This window comes from Rhincodon typus, chromosome 28 (genome assembly GCF_021869965.1).
Source record: "Rhincodon typus isolate 14 chromosome 28, sRhiTyp1.1, whole genome shotgun sequence".
Taxonomy (NCBI): domain Eukaryota; kingdom Metazoa; phylum Chordata; class Chondrichthyes; order Orectolobiformes; family Rhincodontidae; genus Rhincodon; species Rhincodon typus.
The window spans coordinates 17,527,230-17,549,962 of NC_063359.1; the positions used below are offsets into that span (position 1 = coordinate 17,527,230).

General features: G+C 39.6%; 1 protein-coding gene across 1 annotated transcript in view; it reads right to left on the reverse strand.

Annotated features, from left to right (window-relative positions):
- Positions 1–22,733, reverse strand: part of whrna (whirlin a) — a 277,019-nt gene that overhangs the window by 185,397 nt on the left and 68,889 nt on the right. The window contains exons 6-7 of the mRNA XM_048613360.1: positions 19,176–19,301; positions 3,287–3,495 (exon numbers count right to left, since the gene is read on the reverse strand). Of these exons, the coding sequence (XP_048469317.1) occupies positions 3,287–3,495; positions 19,176–19,301 (335 nt within the window). The remainder of the gene's footprint in view (positions 1–3,286; positions 3,496–19,175; positions 19,302–22,733) is intronic.

The window sequence follows — 22,733 nt, forward strand, 5'->3', positions numbered from 1 at the left end:
GGACTGACCTATCCCCTCCCTAACTCCCCACCTACACTCACCTTTACTGGCTCCATCCCCGCCTCTTCGACCTGTTTGTTTCCTCTCCACCTATCCTCTCCTCTATTCATCTTCTATTCGCCTCCCACTCTCTCCCTATTTATTTCAGAACCCCCTTCCCCTCCCCCTTTTCTGATGAAGGGTCTAGGCCCGAAACGTCAGCCTTTCTGCTCCTAAGATGCTGCTTGGCCTGCTGTGTTCATCCAGCCCTGCACCTTGTTGTCTCTGTACAGTGATGTGATTAGTGCCATCCTTGCGTCACTAAAGTATTTATGCCTTCATGACTACTTTAAAAATTGAACCAAAAATATGGAGGCCAACAATTCTATATTGTGGTATAGCCTTATTGTTGTCTTTACCATAACAATGGCATATGCTCGATGGGCATTACCATCATTGAATTGCCCACTATCAACATCTTTGTGATTCCCATTGACCAGAAATAGAACTGGACCAGTCATATAAATACTGTGATGACAAGAGCAGATCAGATGCTAGGAATTCTGTGGTGATTTAACTCACTTTCTGCCTCCCTAAAGACTATCCATCATCTATTGGGCATAAGTCAGGAGTGTGATGGAATATACTCCACTTGCTAGATCCAAGAACACTCAAGACTTTGATACCATCCCAGACAATGCAGTCAATTTGAGTAGCACCCCATTCAACAGCTTTAACATTCACTTCCTTCCACTGATGCACTGAAGTAACTCATAAAATCTTCTTCAACAGCATCTTCCAAACCCGTGACATGAACCACCTAGAAAGAGAAGGGCAAATGGACGCAAGTTTCCTTCCAAGTCGCACCCCATCCTGACTTGGAACTATATTGCTGTTCCTTCACTGTTGCTGGATCAAAATCCTAGAACTCCCTTCCAAACAATTCCATGTAGTCCCTACAGCCCAAAGACTGCAGCAATTCAAAAAGGCAGCTGACCACCACTTCCCCAGTGCAACAAAATCTGTCATAAGCAGCAAAGCTCAAATCCCTTGAATTAATAAGGAAAAATGTTGGAGCTGTGATTATCTGATAAGTTATTTTTGTAACCCTCAAAATATTTCAGTGTGGTCACACCAAGTCCACGTTTTAAAAAAAGTTATCTCTTGAAGAAGGGGAATACTGTGGTTCGCTTCTAACTGACACTGAAATTCAAATCCATTTCATTTGACAATAACATGAACCATATTTTTGAAAATAAATTTAACTGATATCAATGCCATTTAAACTGCATCAGCTGATTGGACATTGAACCTAAACTGGGAATCCTGGAAATAATTACAAAGAGATCAGGGCATTAAAATTTATAAAGAAGTATTCCAAAAAAGAACCAAACAATTGCTCGTACAAACGCGGGAGAGAAAATAACTAAAATTTATTAGTTTTGTCTGCTTAGCTCCCATAATACAAAGACATCAGTTCAACAGGAAGAAATGTGCTCTTGACATTCAAAACCTATCCCTTGCCTAATGACAACCATGGCAGTCATTCTATCCACATCAACTACTTAATTAACCAATAAACTTAGAAATCCCTGCATTTATGAAGCATAAAATGGCTCCCACATGTAGAATAAATATAACAGCAAAAGCCAAACCAGAAAACTCAGATACTGCAAATTTCAAGGAACCCTTTATTTTATTGGCACTGCACCTGATGTTGGAGACTTTAATGAAGAAATAGTTCACAATGATCGCTGAAGACTGAAAGAAATGAAGGCAGATGGGGATTGTTACTGATAAGATTTAATGCAAAAAGGACAATGCAAAGGTCTGTTGCCCTCTTATGTAACTCTTGTCATTAATGTCCCAAGAATATGATATAATTTTTTCAATTGTAGATTCTTTCATTTATGAATAAAGAACTAATTCAATTCCCTTTCTTCTTGAAGTAATTGACAATATCAACTAGACAATTTAAAAAAAACAGATGCTGCATTTACGTGATTTAACATTTGGCCCCCTCAGCTTGACATCACCTTCTGATTCTCTTCAATGCTGAATCCCCTTTTATAATATTCTTATTGATTATCTAAAATATTTAGATAATGCTCATCCTTGATTTTAATTCCCAAGCTTTGTAATTCTATTTTCAAAATGAAATGGTTTAAAACTTGAAACCATCTTGCTGGGTTTATTTTCTGAATCAGTTCTGGTGTTGAAACTTCTTTTCTCAATGCAGTGACCATGTGTTCTCTGCTTTTTCACTGTAACTCCAGTTGGAGACCAGTGGAACAACGTAAAGCATAGATTCACCATTGCCTCAATTCAACCAGCATTGTTATTCACTGAAAAAATTAATAATTTCATTCAGAGGTTGAACCTGTAACATGTTGTTGAAGCAACATAGAAGGCACTTTGTCTTTGTTGTGTTACACTTCACATGGAAGTTTTTGACACTAATAGATATCTGAAATGAGAAATTGTTCCATTTACTTATATCAATATTCCTTACATGAATGAGAATGTAGTATTGTCTAACTAAGGACTGAGATATCACCGTAATCACTACTGAAGCATCGATCTATCGTGACGTCAGTTTGTTTGACCAGAATAATTTTCCAAGCTCCATCAAGTTTTACGTTCTGTTGTTTCAGACTCCTGTAAAACATTCCAGTGAACATGATTTCTGTACGGTGATTTTGCAATCCTCCCAATTCCTGTCATACTGAGCTTCACATTTCCCTGTATCTCCTTCTCGATACTTGTACATGCACACTTTATACCTGCTCTGCCCACACAACAACCGCCAATCATCCCCAAACATGCTGCTTCTTTCTCTCACCACACAAATTATGCTTGGCTTTCGAAGGTACCTTCATATCCCTTCAACAGACCCTACTCTAAGACATCCCTAGTGTAGGCAACTCCAGTAGTGAGGATAAATAATGCACAAAATTGGGTGGATAAATGAAAATCGATGGACATAATGATTGAAAATTAGATGATATTCAATTTAAAAAAATTCTGGCTTCACATAACAAACCATAAAGAAGAGGTGTAATGGATAATAAAAACAAGAAAAAAAAATTGAAATGGCTGCAAGCATTAAAGAAAAGGCCATGGAATATAAATGTTAACTTTAAATCATACTTTATAAACAGAGGAGAAATATCATAGTGAACAGCTCTAGTGAAATGGATCATTTCTCACTTAGATGCCCAAAGATTTATTTTTCATAAGGAACATTAATCATGTGGCGATATTAGAAGTTTGTTTCCCAAGCTGAGGAAATGAAGGCAGGACTTACCCTGCAGAGGCACTAAAGGCAGCTGTCTCACTGAGCTCTGAGCCTGTAATCCACTTAGTCTCATCCACCACTGTCCGAGTGTGAGGCAATCTCCCAACATCTTTTATTGTCATCATGAGATGTCGTGAAGACTTTAAAATTTTCACAGCTTCATCGTGGGGAATATTGAGAAAACTTCTGCCATTCACCTCTATAATCTGGTCTCCAACCTAATAAAGAGAAAGCCCACAGTCACTGCAAACCATCGGAAACATCAGTTGGTGGAAGTACTTGTACCAAATGGGATTACATCAGAATTCCTAATTGATAGCTTTTTTTGTTGCAATTTCTTTGTAGAATATTCAATTCAGGATACTTAAATGTAACAGTTGTAGAATATATTTGCTTCTGTTTAGCTGCACCATTGTAGACCAAGATATAGATTGTGTCTCCAGCTATCATCCATGACAAGATCTTGATAATGTAACTGTGGTAGCTGAAGAAGGCATCTTACGCATGTCAGGCCTTTTCCCATAGGATGTAAGTGAAACGTTGTCAGGGAAAATAACCAGGCATCAGCCATGTTTACCTTCCTAAAGACTGCTCACAGTCAAACTCTTCATAAATACGAAGTCACAAAAAAGGAGAGAAAATGACAAACACTATTGCAAAAATTGAATATTTTGGTTTAACTTTCAGCATAAATATCAGTTTTCGGATTTTTGACCACTTTTTGTTTCTCTGTGGAAATTATTTTGAAATTGAGTTACATTTGAAGGTTATGTTTTCAAATAAATTTCACTTGTACAATTTTGAAGAGAGGACACATTGATCTAAAGTGATTAAAATGTTAATGAACTAAGGTTGAGTTTGTTCTCTAACGATGGGAAGCATTTGTTAACCTCACACCAATTGTGTTGGGAAATCAGAGCTCCCACACACTTGGTAAGAGTTCTTTGATTTAGGACAAATTTGTAAAAAGATGATTAAGATTAGAAGTAGAAATATACTGGCACTCAGGTTTTTAGTCACCAGGTAAATAGTCAGACACAGAAGGTTGGAATGCAGAACGATACTTAGAAACTATTTAGTTTAAATAAAACTTGATGTGAAGAAGCATGACATTGCATTGACAACTTGCACTGATCCAACTACAGGGATCTAATCATAAATTGCTCTATGTAATCCCTTGTCATTTGAAAAATAAAGTAGCTTAATAATTTGTTCTCATCTCCTCTAATTAAAACATGACCATTGTGGGTACAGAAATATTTGGGAAGAGCACATAAAGGGCACATTTAAACAAGAGGATATGTTGATTGCATTTTGAGAGGGATGTGTTGACACATCGCATTATTTATTTTTCTTTATTCACTCATGGGATGTGGGCAATGTGAGCTGGTCCAGTTTTTGTTGTTCATCTTTAGCTGCCCTTGAGAAGGTGATGGTGAGCTGACTTCCAGAATCACTGCAGTCCAGTCTAAAGGAGCTGGCCATGTATTATCTCTTTAGTTCTTTGAAGACCACCTTTGAAGGCCAAATTGTGCCTTGGCATCCTTGAGGTATGAATTCAACTACCTCTACAAAGGCCTTTACAATCCTTTCAAAATAAATAACTTCACATTAGAAAAATAACCTTTCTTTAAATGAGAGATAGTAGGAACTGCAGATGCTGGAGAATCCGAGACAACAAGGTGCAGGGCTGGATGAACACAGCAGGCCAAGCAGCATCATAGGAGCAGAAAGGCTGACGTTTCGGGCCTAGACCCTTCATCAGAAAAGGGTTCATCAGAAATTTCTTTAAATGAGTGTTGGTTTCATTGCACAAATCATAAACTACCAACCTTCAGCGTTTGAAAAATGTGGGCTGCTATCAGAAGCACCCTTTAACTGTTTGGGTTCTGCAAACAAATAGTACATTCAATATGATGCAACCTTTTTACTTTGTTCCAAAATAACAGATTATTCTGTTTTGTAAGTTTTGCAATAACTGCCTAAAGGGAATTGGACAAATAACTGAAGAAAAAGGCAGAGGTACAAGATTATTTGTATTTTTCTTTAAAATAACAGGCCACTTTAGAAGATGAAGCATGATGAGGGACTATTCAATGAAGAGAAGGATACTGGGTACAGTCTAGAGAATCCCTACAGTGTGGAAACAGGCCATTTGGCCCAACAAGTCCACACCAACTCTTTGAGGAGCATCCCACCCAGACTCACCCCCCTACCCTATCCCTGCAACCCCGCCATAGTTAATCCACCTAACCTACACATCCCCATTCACCATGGGCAATTTAGCATGGCCAATCAACCTAACCTGCATATCTTTGGAATGTGGCAGGAAACCGGAGCACCCAGAGGAAACCCACGCAGACACGGGGAGAATGTGCAAACTCCACACAGACAGTCACCCGAGGGTGGAATTGAACCTGGAACCCTGGCGCTGAGGCTGCAGTGCTAACCACTGAGCCACCATGCCACCGTACCTTACAGGAACGGAGGGATCTTGGGATAATTATTTACAGATCCCTGAAGTTAGCAGAGCATGTGAATAGGACAGATAAGAAAGCATTTGGGACACTTGCTTTTATCAGTCATGGCATAGAGAATAAGAGCAAGGAGGTAATGTTGGAGTTGTACAGAGTGTTGGTCAGGCCGTAACTGGAATACAGTGTGCAGTTCTGGTCACCTCACTTCAGGAAGGATGTGATAGCACTAGAGGGGTTACAGAGGAGGTTCACCAGAATGTTGTGTGTGGTGGAGAAATTGAGTATAAGGAGATACTAGACAGGCTTGGATTGTTTTCTTTAGAGCAGAGAAGACTGAGGGGGGGACATGACTGAGGTGTATAAGATTATGAAGGGTATAGACAGGATGAATAAAGAGCAGCTTTTTCCCTTGGTTGAGGGGTCAATCATGAGAGAGCATAGTTTTAGGGTAAGGAGCCGGAGAGTCAAGGGGATTTGGGGAAAAAGCTTTCTTACTCAGCGGGTGGTAGGAATCTGGAATGTACTGCCTGGGAAGGTAGTGGAGGCTGGAAAGCTTACATCTGTTAAAAAATATTTAGACAAGTTCTTCAAATATCATAACATTCAAGGATATGGGACAAGTGCAAGAAATTGGCAGAATTTACAGGATTAGTGCACTTTGGGTGGTAGTTATGTCGGTGTAGACTCGATGGGCCAAAGGGCCTTTTCTGCACAGTATGACTCTATGATTCTGTGAAGAGTCTAAATGACCTGCTTTTGTTGTACATAATTTGATGAATCTGATTTAGCAATTTGCACAAGTGTGTTTTTTAAGAGTGATATACAATTAGGCTGGTGATATCACAGAGCACAGATTATCAATGCCCTGTTAATCTTGGCCAACATTCTAAGGATGCAATCAGGGCATTTCCCCAATAGGAGGGGAGATAACTCTTCAAAGTTGCTGAAGGTGGAGCATGGGCACAGCCCTAGGCATGGGCTATTTGTACAGAGATTTGCGCAGGGAGGGACCTAAAGGCATGGGAAAAATGCAAAATAAAACTGGAACAACACAGACACGTGCGCGTACATACACATGTACATGCACACACACGTACACGCATGTAGACAAACACACACACACACACACACTTCGAATTGCAGCCTGATTCTTTCTTCCAGTGCTGACATTTAGCATGTCCACAGTTTATTGCTCATTATTGACAAACAAGTAAATGCAGAGATGATAAAGTCAGTTGGTGTCATTGATCCTAGGCTAGACTTTCTAAAGCTTTCTGGACACAACTGGTCCAAGGCTTTATTGTAAAGATACATCATTTTTACATCTAACCATGAGAAATACAACAGCATTATTTGAGCTATTGTAACCTCATGAATAATACTATTTCTCTGACTTTATGGTCTAGATTGTGGTTTCCAGAATTTTGAAACAATTTTACACGAATACTGAAGCTTTCATTAATTATATTCCTTGTACCTTCTCGGCTGGGTGGTAGAATTATCAGTTGGGTGCATGGTCTATGGTACAGTAGTGATTGATGTGGCATCCTGCACATTTACGGATTTCCTAAATCTTCTCCAATAAATAATATGTAGCACGTTCTAAGTATCTGAAATTAGCCTTGTTTACAGGCAATACAAGTGTAAACCTTGAATCAATGCAGTATAATTAGGCTTGGACATGCGATTGGAAATTAGGTTAAAAAGTTTGTTTCTTTTCTCTCCTTAAAAGGACATTCATGAAATGCATCTGTTTTTGTCTTGTGAGAGAGAAGAGTCATGCATCAGTTTTGTCACATAACTCAGGAACGTGTCTGGTTCAAGTTTGCACAACTGTCTGGCTTGTTCTGTGCAACACTGCAGCTTTTGCAGCTCTGCAGCACTGTTGCAACAGCAGTTACCGTGGTAACAGCTCGGACACTGCTACTGGTCATGTGCACAAAATGGGAGTAAACAGAAGTGTCTTTGTAGCTAAGATTATCTAATGTATACCTGATCTGAGATTTTGCAGAAAACAATCCATTAAAAAACGCAGAGACTGCAACATCAAAAAGAATTATCCATCAGGAAATTCTTCGAATGATTTCTACAGATAAATTGGTCTTAGCTGCCATTAAACTACCACAATATACGCTGATACAAAGCAGTTTACAATACACTTCAACTGGTGACCTGTAGCATAACTTAGGAGACAATATAACCCTTGAAGACATCCTCCAGGAGGTGTCTTGTTCTTCACGCTAGGCAACCCAATTGAAAACAATGTCAAAAAAAACCGAAGGCAACCCACTGTGTAAACTCACTGTTGAACCCTTTATAATGAGGTGGAATTCTACCAGCTCTCTACTGACATTAAAAGTTAACCTGTAGAGAACAAAGCCTGAGCACATGTTTAAGCATTGATGTATTGCTTTGTCATTGACCTTACTGTGAAGTGCAGCATAGCTTGGCTCTATCGCTATGCAGTGTGTCATCGTTTCCCTTCGAAACAGACATCCACAGTTTTATGTTGGGACTTTAATGGCAGAGTGTTGCTTCCCTATTATCCACACATTTAAATTTGTCCTTCAGAAAACTACAGGATTTTTATACAGATAAGCATATCCCCTCGACATAATTGTAACTTAGCAACAAGCGAATGTTTTCTCTCAGGCAAGTTCCCAGCATGTTGTTTGATCGTTATGATTTCTTTGCAAGGATCCAATCCATCTCTCACTCTCCAACAAACTGCACGGCAGGAAACTGAAACCTGCTTGTTCGAAAAGCTTTGATTACATAAAAACTGCTTCAAGTCGAAGCTCAGTATACCCTTGCTTCAGTACGTTTCTGTGGAAGTTTGTAGTTTGTGCATTTCCAGCAGAAATCATCAGCAATTCATCAATATGATGGTATAAATAATATAAAAGGATATCTGTTCAGTCCAGACTGTAGATAGTACTAAGATAATATAAAATGTCTGTTTAACCTAGTACAGACTTCACTGTCATTTTAATTGAGTCTAAAATGGTGATGACTGCAAAAATTTCATTTTAAGCCATTAATTAAATGGTTAGTAACAAAGTGATTTCATTTTGTTGTAACAGATGGATAAAGTGAAGAAACAAAACATCACCACACTGGCTTTGCAATGCCAATAAAAGGATTCTACCAAGAGAACAAATCCCAAAAGTGTGATGGATGGGAAGTGTAAATGAAGCAGGGATAGCATCTGTTTTTTTGGGGATTTTGCTCACTGGAAAATTCAAATGCTGGGGCTGATTCATGATTCTTGTTTAAGTGAAACTGTCTTTATTGAAAGTCTTTGCTTGTGCTCAAGAGATCTGACAGGTCAAGAAGGAATCTGGCAGATCCAGGCATTCTGCAGCTCTGACATTAGCTGATTCGTATGTCTGTTTCTCTCTCCACAGGTGCTGCCAAACATGTTTTGCTATTTCCAGCATTTTCTGTTTTAGTTTCAGGCTTTGATTTTGAATCATTATCCAGGTTTATATTGCCAGTATGAAGTAAAACTGGAGACAACAAATGTTGAAGAATTGTGAGTGATCTGCCAACAATTCACAATGCTAACGATGGACCAGGTTTCTCAATATCAGGACAAACCTTGCACCATATTTGGCCAGAAGACATTAAGCACAGCTGACAGTGTGATGCATTTTGATACAATCGGCTCTGTTCCTCTTGCTAATAATGAGATTGCCAAGAAGATGATATCTATTCCAGCACTGGACTATTTGATGCTACACATCCTGGTAGAAGTGCAAGAGATCATTTATCCCTCATATTTGTCCTTCCTGTGTGACTCATTGTTGTTATTCTTGCCTCATTTTGGAATGCTACAAGTTCAAATCCACTCCAGGATCCAAGCAATCTAGTCCAGCTGACACTTTAGGGTACAATGTAAGAAGTGCTACATTATTGGATAGGCTGAATTCAGCTGAATTGTTATAGCAGAACCGTGTCTGAGGATTCAACTACATCAGAAGAGTAATGAGTTCTCCCAACATGCTACTCAACATTTGTTCCTCAACAATGACTGGTCAAAGCAACATCGCTTGTTTCTGTTTGCAGTATTTTGCTTTGTGCAGTTTGGTTTTGTGATTAACTTGAAAATGACAACACTTCAACTCATTAGATGCAAAGCTCTTTAGCATCTCATTATAACATAAAATAACATTGTGCAAATGCAAGTCCTTCGATACTCTGTTTTCCCTCCCCTCTCTTAGTTAAGAGAGACAATACATAATCAAACATTTTATAACTTCCTACCAGTCAGACAACCGATAAAATGTCACTCTGCATTTGCTGAGGGACATTCGTTCCTTCAGGAATTTGTGTTAGTCTTTTTTTTGAAAAGCAGACATACAGTACATATATTATACCCAAAGGCTGAGACTTTCTATTTTGAAGTTAAAATTTGGCAAGGAGTGTAGTAGATGGCACCGTATCAGCCACTGCCCTGGGCAAGCTTTCTCATGTGAGCATGTGCTTCTCAGCTCATTGTCTGGATCGATTAATTCCAGTGAGTCGTGATGAAATGCAAATACATGCAGACAGGCTTCTCACCACCTGATGGTGAGAAAGTCATCTTGTTATCTCCGATGGGGAGAACCTGATATTTAGATTGAGTGATTGAGTGCCTGATTGAGTCATCATACTCACCATTATTCTCGTCACCTCTAGGGGTGGAAAAATCACACCCAAATTCTCCACGTTTACTGAATTTACCCTAACTGGTTCTAGCTGAGTCACCTCTAGTTTGATCTTCAGTTTAGTACATATGCTAAAATCATCGCCAAACATCAGAACACAGCTTATGTCAAATTCTTGTTTGATGCTGTAACAGTGGAAAAATGGATATGTGATGGGATTTGTGTCTTCTTCTAGAACTATTCCAAACCCAGCAGTTATATTAATTGCTATGTGACTCAGCAAAATTTATACCCACTCTATGGCCAACGTAAGGGGTATCAGTGGCAGAACATTTTTTGATCAAGATCAAAGAATAGTCATGGAAAGGGGTAAAGATAAATACGGACTAGGTTCCCCATTGGAGAAAGGCCAATTCTATTAAGCTAAGGTATAATTTAGCAAAATGGGATTAGAAAGCTAATTTAATGAAAATTAATGGCAGGTCAGAGCGAAGCATTCAAAGACAGGAAAGTTAGGCATTCAGAACAAAAACCTTCCCACAAAGAAACAGTCTGAGATCCCAACAGCTTTGAATGTCAAGAAGCACATGCCACTTTGGATTCAAACCAGTAAAGGAATTGAGGGTTATGGTGAGAGGGTGGGTAAGTGGCGCTGAGGCCAGGAATCAGCCATGATCTTATTGAATGGTGGAGCAGGCTTGAAGGGCCTGATGGCCCACTCCTGCTCCTGGTTCTTGTGTTCTTATGTTCTTAAATGTGAAATATTGAATGAACTGAGCACAGTGAAAGATGAAATATTGACAGATTTACATCTTTGAAAATGGTTAAATCACCAGACTTTTATGATTAGTACTCCAAGTTGTTAAGAGAATGAAGGGGAGGTGGGAGAGGAAATAGCTAACTATCTTGATCCAATCCTTTTTGGCGAAAGAATGGAGAACTGCCAATGTTGCATCATTAAAAATGGAGAAAGCAAAAGACATTAATTACAGGCCAGTCCACCTAACTTCAGTAGTGTGGGTATTATTGTTTATCATTAAGCAGGATGCAGGTTAATCAATGACAGCTAACACAGACTTTATTTTTAAGGAAAGGTTACGGGATCAACATGATTGAATTTTCTGACAAAATAACGAGGAGGTTTGATGAGATAGCACATTTGATGTAGTTTATATGCATTTAGTAAAGCTTTTGATTAGGTTTCACATGGCAGACTGGTCAGAGAGTAAAAGTGCATGTAAACGTTGGGAAAGTAGAAAATTATATCCAATTTGAATCTGTAGCAGGAAACGTATGATAATGATCAATGGCTGTTTACAGTGGAGTTCCACATCTTTCAGAACTCGGTCCCTTACTTATCTTTGAGAAGGTGGTGGTGAGTTGCCTTCTTGAACTGCCATAATCTACATGCACAGTTACACACATAGTACTGTTAGGAAGGAACGTGAGAACAGTAGTAGGCCATTCAGTCCATTGAGACTGCACTGCCATTCAATTAGATCATGGCTGATTTTACTCATCTCCATGTTCAATGATTGAGTGTCCTCTGGGGTAAAGAATTTTGAAGATTCACCACACTCTGAAATTCTTCCTCATATTGGTCACTAATTGACTACCTATATAATGAGATTATGTTCCCTGGTGCTAGTCATCAGACAGGCAAAAAAAATCCTATGTACCTCCAGTCTGTCATGTCCTGTAAGCATTTATACGTTCCACTGAGATCAATCTTTGAAACTCTAGGGAATACAGACCTAGTTGCATCAATCTTTCCTTATTACATGTAACATGGTTCTAGGATTTTGAGACAGTGATGGAGAAAGAACAGCAATATAGTTCCAGATGAAGAAGATGTGTGACCTGGAAAGGAAATTGAATGTAGTGGCATTCCCACACATCTGGTGACCTTGTCTTTCTCGATGGTGGGGGTTGTAGCTTTGAAAGATGCTATTGAAGGAGCCTTAGTGAATTGCTGCAGTGCATCTTGCTCATAGCATACCCTACTGCCATTGTGCATTGGTGATGGAGGGACTGGATGTTAAAGGTGGTGGACAGGGTACCAAGAGCACGTTGCTGGATGGTGTCGAGCTTCTTCAATATTATTGGAGCTGCACACATCCAAGCAAGTGAGGAATATTACATCACACTCCTGATTTATGTTTTGTAGGTGCTGAACAGGCTTTGAGGAGTCAGAGGTGAATTACTCACAATAGAACTACCAGACTTTGACCTGCTTTGCTAGCCACAACATTTAAATGAATTATCCAGTTGAGTCTGTAGTAAATGGTAACTACAGGATGATTCAGTGATGGCAGTGCCATCAAATGCCAAGAAGCAAGAGTTAGATTATCTTCTGCTTCTGCATGTGAGGAGCTGCAACTATTACAGAACATTGTGCAATCATCAGCGAACATCCCTACTTCTTGCCTAATGATGGAAGAGGGGTCATTGATGAAGAAGCTGGAGATAGTTGAGTCTAGGACATTAGATTGAGGTCCTGGTGCTGAGATGTTTGGCTGGCAAAAGCATAACCGCTTTCCTTTGTGCTCAGAATGACTCCAACCAGAGGAGGGTTTTTCCTTGATTTTCATACTCTTCATTGCAAATGCTCCTTGATTCCACACTCTGTCCCATGCCGCCTTGGTGTGGAGGACACTTCTCTTATCTCACCTGGTAAAGGGAATTTAATCTGGAGGAGTGCGTAGTAACATGTGTAGAGAGGCTATACAAGACAAGGGGATGCATAATAAAGCATAAAATGCTGAGGAGGGTCAAGGAACAGAGGAACTGTGAAGTGCACTCTCAGAGATCCCTGAAGAACAGGGCAGGTTATAGATAGATACGTAAGAGATTAAGAAAACATATCAGATTCTTTTCTGTCTTCACTGAGATGTGGGAAGTTGTGTTGGAACTGCCTAAAATACTAATTAGGTCACAGCTACAGTACAGTGTACAGTTGTGGTCACTCCATTCCAGGAAAGATTGCACTAGAGAGGGTTCAGAGAAGATTTCGGAGGATGTTGCCCTGAATGTTGAAATGCAGTTATGTAAAGGTTTGAGGCTGAGTGTGCTTTCTTTGGAACATAGAAGGCTGAGGGTGATTTAACTGAGGTGAACAAAATTTCATGACCTAGTGCTATTTCCTTTAGCTGAGATATCAATGACCAGGGAACAGAGGTTTAAAGTAATTGGGAGAAGGATTGGAGGGGAACTCAGGTCAATTTGTTTCACCCAGCTGATGATGGGGTCTCACCTCCTAAAAACATTGCAGATGCAGAAACACATCACATTTAAACTTGAAATACCATAATGTGCAAGACTTTGATCCAATTAAGTTTAGTAAAGCCAGTACTCTCAATGTATTGTACATTTCTATGATGCGAGTGCTAATAACAAACAGAACAGCAGTGGAAATGTCCAGCACTTCAAATTTTATATTGTTGCATGGAATTAGCAAGACAAGAAAAAGGAGATCAAGGCATTCAGTTCTGCACAGGCAGCTCTGTTCAGTGCTTACAAAATTCTTCATCATTAACAATTGAATTGATTGCAAACACAGTTGGAAAACTCCACTTGTTAATTAGTCTAGGGCAAGTTACTTTTAGTTCTGTCAAACTGACAAACAAAGGTCCTGGTTTGAAAACCCTCCCTGCCTGATGCAAACTGGACAGAAGTAGAGAAGACCACTTAAAATGGTGAGTTAGACATCCTGGTCCAGCCCTTTCCTGCCCCAAACTGACTTCCTGCAGTTTAAACAGCAACCACCAGGACACCTGTCACTGGCCACTGTGGTCCCCATTATCATTCAGATATGGTTGCATTGATGTCAATAGGACCTGGCCTGCTACTTTAAGTTAAACCCATTCAATATCAGCAAGCCAAGTCAAACCTGACAGGAACTGGATTGTGGGTCAGAAGAAGACCAGGTTTGACTTCATTTTTAGGTTTGTATGTGGGCCAGAGGGAGTTTTTTTTTTATCTCTACCTATACCTCAAAATAAGACTGCCTTCCTGACACAAACAACACTTATCTAGCTGTCGGGCACTGTTCCTGTGATTGTCTTCAGCCACTTGAATTAATACCCCCATCGATCTGTCAGGCAGCAATTTCTGTGGGGTCTAACCTGGAATCAGGATGGCTGGAATTATACCTTCTCCGTACCTTGACATGCAAGTATGAAATAATCTCAGTTGGAAAGAAATCATGGCCGAAGAATCACGGCCAAAGGGTTCAGAAAAGATTTACAGCGATGTTGCCAGAGTTGGAGGGTTTGAGCTATAGAGAGAGGCTGAAAAGGCTGGGGATATTTTCCCTGGAGGGTTAGGGGCTGCGAGGTGACCTTATAGAGGTTTATAAAATCATCAAGGGTATGGATAGCGTGAATAGTCAAGGTCTTTTTCCCAGGGTAGGGGAGTCCAAAACTAGAGAGCATCGGTTTAAAGTGAGAGGGAAAAGATTTAAAAGGGTCCTGAGAGGCAACTTTTTAAAAGAGAGGGGTGGTGTGTGTATGGAATGAGCTGCCACAGGAAGTGGTGGAGGCTGGTACAATTACAACATTTAGAAGGTATCTAGATGGGCACATGAATAGGAAGGGTTTAAAGGATATGGACCAGGTGCTAGCAAATGGGACTAGATTTATTTAAGATAGCTGGTTGGCGTGGATGACTTGGACTGAGAGGTCTGTTCCCATACTGTACATCTCTATGACTACATAATCTGAATTTTCAAATATCATCAGTGCAATTTTCACAAATTGATCCAATTTTCTTGTTACTACTGTTCCTTTCTGGTAATATGTTCTGACTGATTACTATAGGTGCACTTGCATTCTTTTTAACATCACTTCCTCTATTTAAAAACCAAGGAAGAGTTTTAGAAAATTAAAACTTCAGTCAAGTCATTTCGAACCAGCTCTATTCTTCCAGAAGAGAATCCTTAATCTGCTCTTCCAACAACTAGTTTTAAGACAAATGTTTAGACTACAGGTCGTTGAAATTGTAAACCCAGTCTATGGTCTGTAATTAGGTTCCACTATTAAACTGACCATAATATAGGCCACAACAGCCAAGTAACATCACCTACTGAAACAAATGAGCAAGAATTCTTGGGCTTAGCAGAACATCCCTGGCAATCTCTTTACATTTCAATGCTCCCTCTATAAACAGGCTGTTATATCAAGACAACACATCCAAAAAAGGTCCCTTTGTTGAATCTCATTTTGTCAGATTGATTTAACAACAGCCATCTGGCTGTTAAAAAGTACATCTGAACAATCAATTGACTTTCGTTCTGTACATTATTTTCCATCTTTGGCCCTTTCAGATCTTTATATTGTACAGATTCAGCCAGGAGTGAACAAAGCAGGTGGTAATAAACCTAGCAGAGAAATAAGAGAAAAAATGCTTTGCACAAAGGGTTATAAAGTTCTGTTATGTACTTTCTGAAACTGGAAGAATCAGGTTCAATTTTCATTTTCAAAGAGCAATTTGGTATGTTGGGGCTGGTTATTGCAGTTGAAAAGATGGCTAGAATATCGTTCAGAACAACACCAACAGCAAGAATTCAATTGCTGTTCCTGAGGTGGACTTGGGATCTGTCTCCTTGTCCTGTCCCCAAGCATAGAAAGCAATGACAAACCACCTCTGCTAAACAAGCACTGCCAAGAAGATGGCTCAGGATGAAGTATCAACAGAGAGTGAACCAAGGATCTGTCCTTAGGCAGAGGAATCAAACCACATACCAAAGACTAATTGGGCACTTACTTGAAGAGGACTAATTTGCAAAATTATGGGGTAATAGCTGGGGAATGTAATTAATTCTATGATTCTATGTAACGTAGAAAATACTTGCTCTTCGATATTGATTCACAATATTTTAGGGTGGCACGGTGGCTCAGTGGTTAGCACTGCTGCCTCACAGCACCAGGGACCCAGGTTCTCTTCGACCCTCAGGCAACTGTTTGTATGGAATTTGCACATTCTCCCCGTGTCTGTATGGGGTTTTCTCTGGGTGCCCCAGTTTCCTCCCACAGTCCAAATTGTGCAGGTTAGGGTGGATTGCCCATAGTGTCCAGGGATGTGCAGTCTAGATGTGTTAGTCATGGTAAATGCAGGGTATTAGGGTAGGGGGTGGGTCTGGGTGGGATACACTTTGGAGGGTCATTGTCAAATGGATGGGCTGAATGGCCTGCTTCTGCACTGTAGGGATTCTACGATAGTTGAAGAGCTGAATGACATCCTTCTGTGCTGCAAAGTGCAGTCTTTAAGAGTAAATGAGCCTCTGCCAGTGAGGAAAGCTGCTGGATCAAGTGCCAAAGGGTGACCCAGTGGACTTCTTTGCCAATCTAGTCCTATAGTGGGGATGCCTGTCCCCAGCTGAAGCTGGCACAGAAAGGCACAGCAACATCTGAAAATGGTGACCAGAAAAATGGCAAGTGATTCCTTTTAGTTCGGCTTTCATCGGGTGCGGGAGGCAGCCATCAAATAGCAGCCACACTTATCCCCCCATCTGTGAGCCAACTTAAATGCCCTGTAATTAGGGAAAATCAAGGCTAACTTACAACCTAGGTTGCCCTATTTTCCCAGTCATGAAGATAATTAATTGGTGGATTGAGGCTCTTACATTGTCTCAATCAATCAAAGACCCTTCATTGGTGGTGGTTTGGATCTTCTTGACGTGAACGTAATTGCCGAGGTGGTGGAAAGCGGTGGGTAGTTCTTTGGTGCCAACCTTTTTATTATGTGCACTTCCTGCCACCTTCCCCGTCACTTTAGAATAAGTAAAAAAGTGTCCTATGAGCTTCTTGGCATCTTTAAATGCCCCTTCCAATACCTCACTTATCAAGTGCTCAGAAATGTATGAATGAATTCAATGGTGGATTGCCTTCAGAATTTCCACTCTCTCAGTGGTTGAGTTTCGACTCTGGTATATGTTGGGGATATGTCCGCTGAAACCATCTGAGACACCTTGGGTAGATCTACTGTCATCAATCCTTATTGGCTTTAGTCTAAGTTATTGATACTGGGGAAGGATGTCCACATGAACTCTTCAGCAGAAGGGAAGCTGAATTTGTTAACCATTGGTTTATTAAATAGTAATTACTAGTTAATTACATCGTATCAGAATTACATGATAGTGTCTTTGTGAGACCTGAGTCTTAAGTGTTATTACACATTATTATTCCGCCACATGAAACTTAGCACTTAGAAAGTGGAATATAAGATAGTTCACTCCTTCTAGGAACAGTCCTTTATATACTGATGGATGGAGCATATCACATGATTGCAGTTAACCCTTTCAGATACTAACTGGCTTATACAAAAAAAACTTGTCTCTGTGCCTGCCTGGAACAGGTTTACAATAGCATGGGAGTGTTTGAAAAAAAAAGAAACATTTTCTTGAACCTTTTCATCTTGTACCCATCGGGATAATTGCAACAATACTCATAGAGGGGAAATCAACATTTATTCTGCACAAGAAGAGCGTGCTGATTGGTTAGCAAGTGAGCTCTGATTGGTAGAGATGTTGCTATAGAGAAAGCAGTAGTAAACATTGATTGACTGTTAACTGCCAGGCTGTGGTTAAATTTTCCAGGTTAAGTTAAACCAGGCAAGTTGACTCCGATTGGTCAAGGCATTGCCCTGAGAAACAAACCAGTGAATGGCCTTTTATGTTGAATTGAAACAGGCAGAGTGCATGCAAATGTCCCTTCTGTCTGCAAAGAAAGGGGTCCTGTATATTAATATACGTAGCTTCCACTTGCAATACCAGTTTGAACTGCGCTCATATCATGAGCCTGACTGATGATCCTAAATTGATTGTCAATGGAATTCTTCGCTTATTCAGAATAATATAACCAATGTTGTCCTTTTCAGAATCACATCGAATGTTAGGACATGGTGGTGTGAGTTTTGTAAGTGTAGACGGGTTGGATACAGTCGGTACCTTGCTTATTGTAAATAGCCAAATGGATTCGCTGTTTGATATGATCCGCTTGTCTTTGGGGTATAATGCCTGCATTGCTAGCACTGCCACTAACAGGATGCTGCCACCAAGCTAACAAGGTGTTCTGCTTATCACACAAATGAATGATCTGGTATATGACTTTCAGTGCTAGTGTGATGCCAAGCATGCAGGCAAACACTCCAAAGATTGGCCAATTAGAGTCAAGCTGTCTAGTTTAAAATTTTTCAGTCATGCTCAAGTTCTGTTCTACAAAAGAACTAATAGTATCATACTTACGATACAAGCCTAGCAAGGCAGAGATTTGAAATACATATCACATGACAGCTGGTTACAAAATCAGATCAATAAATCTAGTGAAATGTCACTGGGGAAAATAAAGCATCTATGAATACTTCTACAATATGATAAAACTGAGCAGTTTAGTAATGACCTTTAGGAAATGAAGTCTGTGAGCCCTGCCCTGTTTGGCATGTAGGAGTGTCCAGACCAACATGACTTCTTAAGTGGTTTAACAAAAATTGTGAAATAATTACCGAGGGAGGAGATGAATAATCATTTTCCAGGGAACCAGGAGAGGGCAATAAGTGCAGCCATTCCAGTGTGACACATTTCCCAGGCGTAAATGTTTTAAAAAGTGACTATAATGTGTGATCCCAGTTGACATGAACCTATGACCTAACGTCCATAGTAACATCTTTAAGCATAGGCATAAAGTTAATTCTGCTTGATTTGAAACATCCAACAGTACAAGCCAATATATGTGGGCATTCTCTGTTTGAAAATGTCAGCACATTAAATAATGGTACCTTCAGTCCTGTACTTTCTGCTGCAGATCCCTGGTCCACTCCTGTGATGTAAATTCCTAAGTCATATTCAGCACCACCTCGGATCATCAGGCCCAATGACTTCCCATCATCAAGGACAAGGTTTACCTGCACAATGGTGAAACAAAAGTAGTAATGAATCGGACGGAATGAAATGCATTTCAGTTATCAATAGCATGGCTATACCTGAAGAAAACATATTGGTAGGCAATGGATTATCATGTTCTCTTGGCGAATGTACCATTCACAGGTCGTGAAAATCTACGCCATAATTTGCTCAAATTCAGTATCCCTGCACTTTTGACTACCAGGATACTCTAATTGATTGTAAAAGCATTGTCATTAAGTTCAATCTTCTCCTTAATGCACAGACAGTACATTTGGTGTTCTCAAACAAATTTTCTGACTAAAAGCCACAGTACTGATCATGATAGTTTCATATGTGGGAAAGGACTCAATTGAAGCAAAACCCAGATCTTCAAAAAGCAAAGTCCCTGTTCTTTTATTTCAAATCATCCAGCAACTGATGGCTCATTCAGCCTTTTAGATTGTTGAACTGAAAATATATATTTCTAAACAATTAAATTTGACTTAAAATTAACCACTGGACGAGAGCACAGTGCACTGTGATACATTCGTGCAATTTTGGCCCAGTATTCATCCACTTACCTAATAAATTATTAGCAAGGGTTACATAAAGATACAGCATGAACAAGTGGTAATTTTATCAAAGTGACAACCAGTATGTGTGAAATGTAACAGCCGTATTTCATAATAAAGGAGCCAGCATTTCATATGTTAGGCAATGAGAGTAATTAAAATCAGTGTATGTGCACTTCACAGCTTGAACTCTCTGTGCATTGCAAGATCCACAGCGACATCTGTGCAGTAAATTAATCTTCATTGAGTTGGGAATTCTTTGGATAATTATGCAGTTTGTTTGTGTAATTACTTTTTTTTTGTAGGTAGGCATACATTGTCTAAAGTCTGCAGTTTAACCTGAAGATTTGTTGTACGTGAACATGTATCCTTTATTCTTTTCCCTCTCTTCACCCAATCCCTGCCATCTTTAAGAACAGAACAATTCAAGGTAGGATAAAGTGTCATCATTGCAATAGACGAGGAGACAGTTAGAATTCAGCTTCTGCGTTGGTATTCGCTGTTGCCTACTGAGTGCTGAATTTAACTGGGCCCTGTCAATTTGGTTGAATTATTCAAAGCAAGAATCTAGACCATCACAATAAATATCAATAAATATCTGGTGTTTAATGCAGTATAATACAACAAATTGAATTTATATGCTACTTTTAAAACAGCAAACTCCAGAATAATATTTATAATTGTCTCCTCCTTTCTTTGATTTAATTTTCAAATGTGAGGATCAAATAGAGTAATTTTGCCTTCAAACAGTCATGTAAAAAAGCAAAAGAAGGTTGTCTGCAGGATGCACATCTTGTTATGAACTACACGTCTACAGCAGCTGATCCAATATGACCCATTCTTGACGACAGATCAGAGATAACATTAGAGTCATAGAATCATACAACATGGAAACACACCCTTCAGTCCAAATAGTCCACACTGGACATGTTCCCAAACTAAATTAGTCCCATCTGCATGCATCTGGCCAATATCCCTCCAAACCTTTCCTATTTGTGTACTTATTCAAATGTATTTTAAACATTGCCACTGTACCTGCATGCACCTTATCCCAGGAAGTTCACAACAAAATCATTTTGCAGTGCTTGCCAGTGCCATCCCACTGAAAAACATTTCCAATATCTCACTCCATTTCCCTGGACCTTATAGTATATCTTTTTCAGTTTATCTTTTTGAAATATTTATTGACTTCAGCTTTAAAACCTTGATGAGTTCCATAGCCAAAAACTTCACCACATAAAAATGATTCTCCTATCCTCTTTCATCATTGCTTTGGTGATAGAGTGGCTTTTTTTTATTAGTTTCACTAAACAAGGGAAACATTTTCCCCTATTTATCTTGTCAAAACTTCATATTTCTAAATATCTCTATCAAATCTCTAAACATTGTTTTTTAAAATGAACTGAGCACCACCCCCAACCACCACCACCCCCAACCCTGCAATTTCTCTTCTCTCTTTTCATAACAAAGATCCCTTATCCCTGGTAACTTCTCCAAGCACTGCCTTCCCACATTTTGTTAAAGAGAACAGTCACAACTAGTCACAAAATTCCAACCAGGCTTAACAAATAACATGCATAGATCTGGCATTAACTTACTGATTTTGAAATTATTTACAGAGCCTTGAAGCCTATACCGTTAGGACTTGAAATCCATGGTCTGACACAAATGGATGATGGTGACAAATTCAAAAGCTGCCATCCAAAAATAATTGGATCAATCTTTGAAGGAGAAGAAATGTTGCAGGGATCTGACCTATAAGCAGGGGAATGGGAATAACTGAACTACTCTTCAAAAGAGATATCCCAGATGACCCACTGGGCCAAATGGTCACCTTCTGCACAGCCTTATTCTAGGATTTCAAAAGTTTTTTTTAAATTAACTTGTCCTTCTAGTGCATGTATCTGAACCCTTCATCCTTTATACTGCTTAAGGTGCAATTGTAACTGTCCATTTCTTCTTCCCAAAACAGATCAGCCCACATCACTCTTTTAATTAAATTTCATTTGACATCCACCTACACAACCAACTGAAATTAAAGAAAAATATTGCAGATTCAGGAAATTCAAAGTAAAAATCATGAAAACAATCAGCAGGTTGAGCAACAGAGAGAGAGAGGGGAAGGGAATGAATTTTAACCTTTAAGAACAGATCCGTTTAGGTCAAGTTAGATTTTTTAAAATTCACTTATGGAATATGGGCCTTACTGGCTATGCCACTATTTATTGCTCTCCCTAGCTCCCATTTAGAAGGTGGCAGTGAGTTGCCTTCCTGAACTGCTGTGATCCAGTTGGAGTAGATAAACCCACAGTGCCCTAAGGGAGGGAATGCCAGGATTTTGACACTGCAACAGGGAAGGAACAGCAATAGATTTCCAAGTCAGAATGGTGAGTGGCTTGGAGAGGAATTTGCAGGTGATTGTGTTTCCATGTATCTGCTACCTTTGTCCTTCTAGGTGGAAGCGTTTGTGGGTTTGAAAGGTGCTGCCTAAGGACCTTTGGTGAATTTCTGCAGTGTATTTTGTAAATAATACATGGTGTTTGTGAATCTGATACTAATATAGCAGGCTGCTTCGTCCTGGTCATTGTCAAACTTCTTGAGTGTCGCTGGAGCAGCATTCAACCAGGCAAGTGGGGAGTATTCCATGACACAACAACTGTTGGCATTTTAATAATTTCAAACCCTGGCCCAAACCCACACATTTCTGGTTTAAATGTAACTGAATGGAGAGAGTTGGTGGTTGGGAATAGACATTCATCCTGCTCACAAGGGGCAGGTAACTCTTTTCAATGTGTCTTTAAAATACATTTCTTTAAATATCTTAAGGCCTCAGATTCCATCTCTCTTCCAACTGTGACACAGGTAGGTCACATCTTCCAG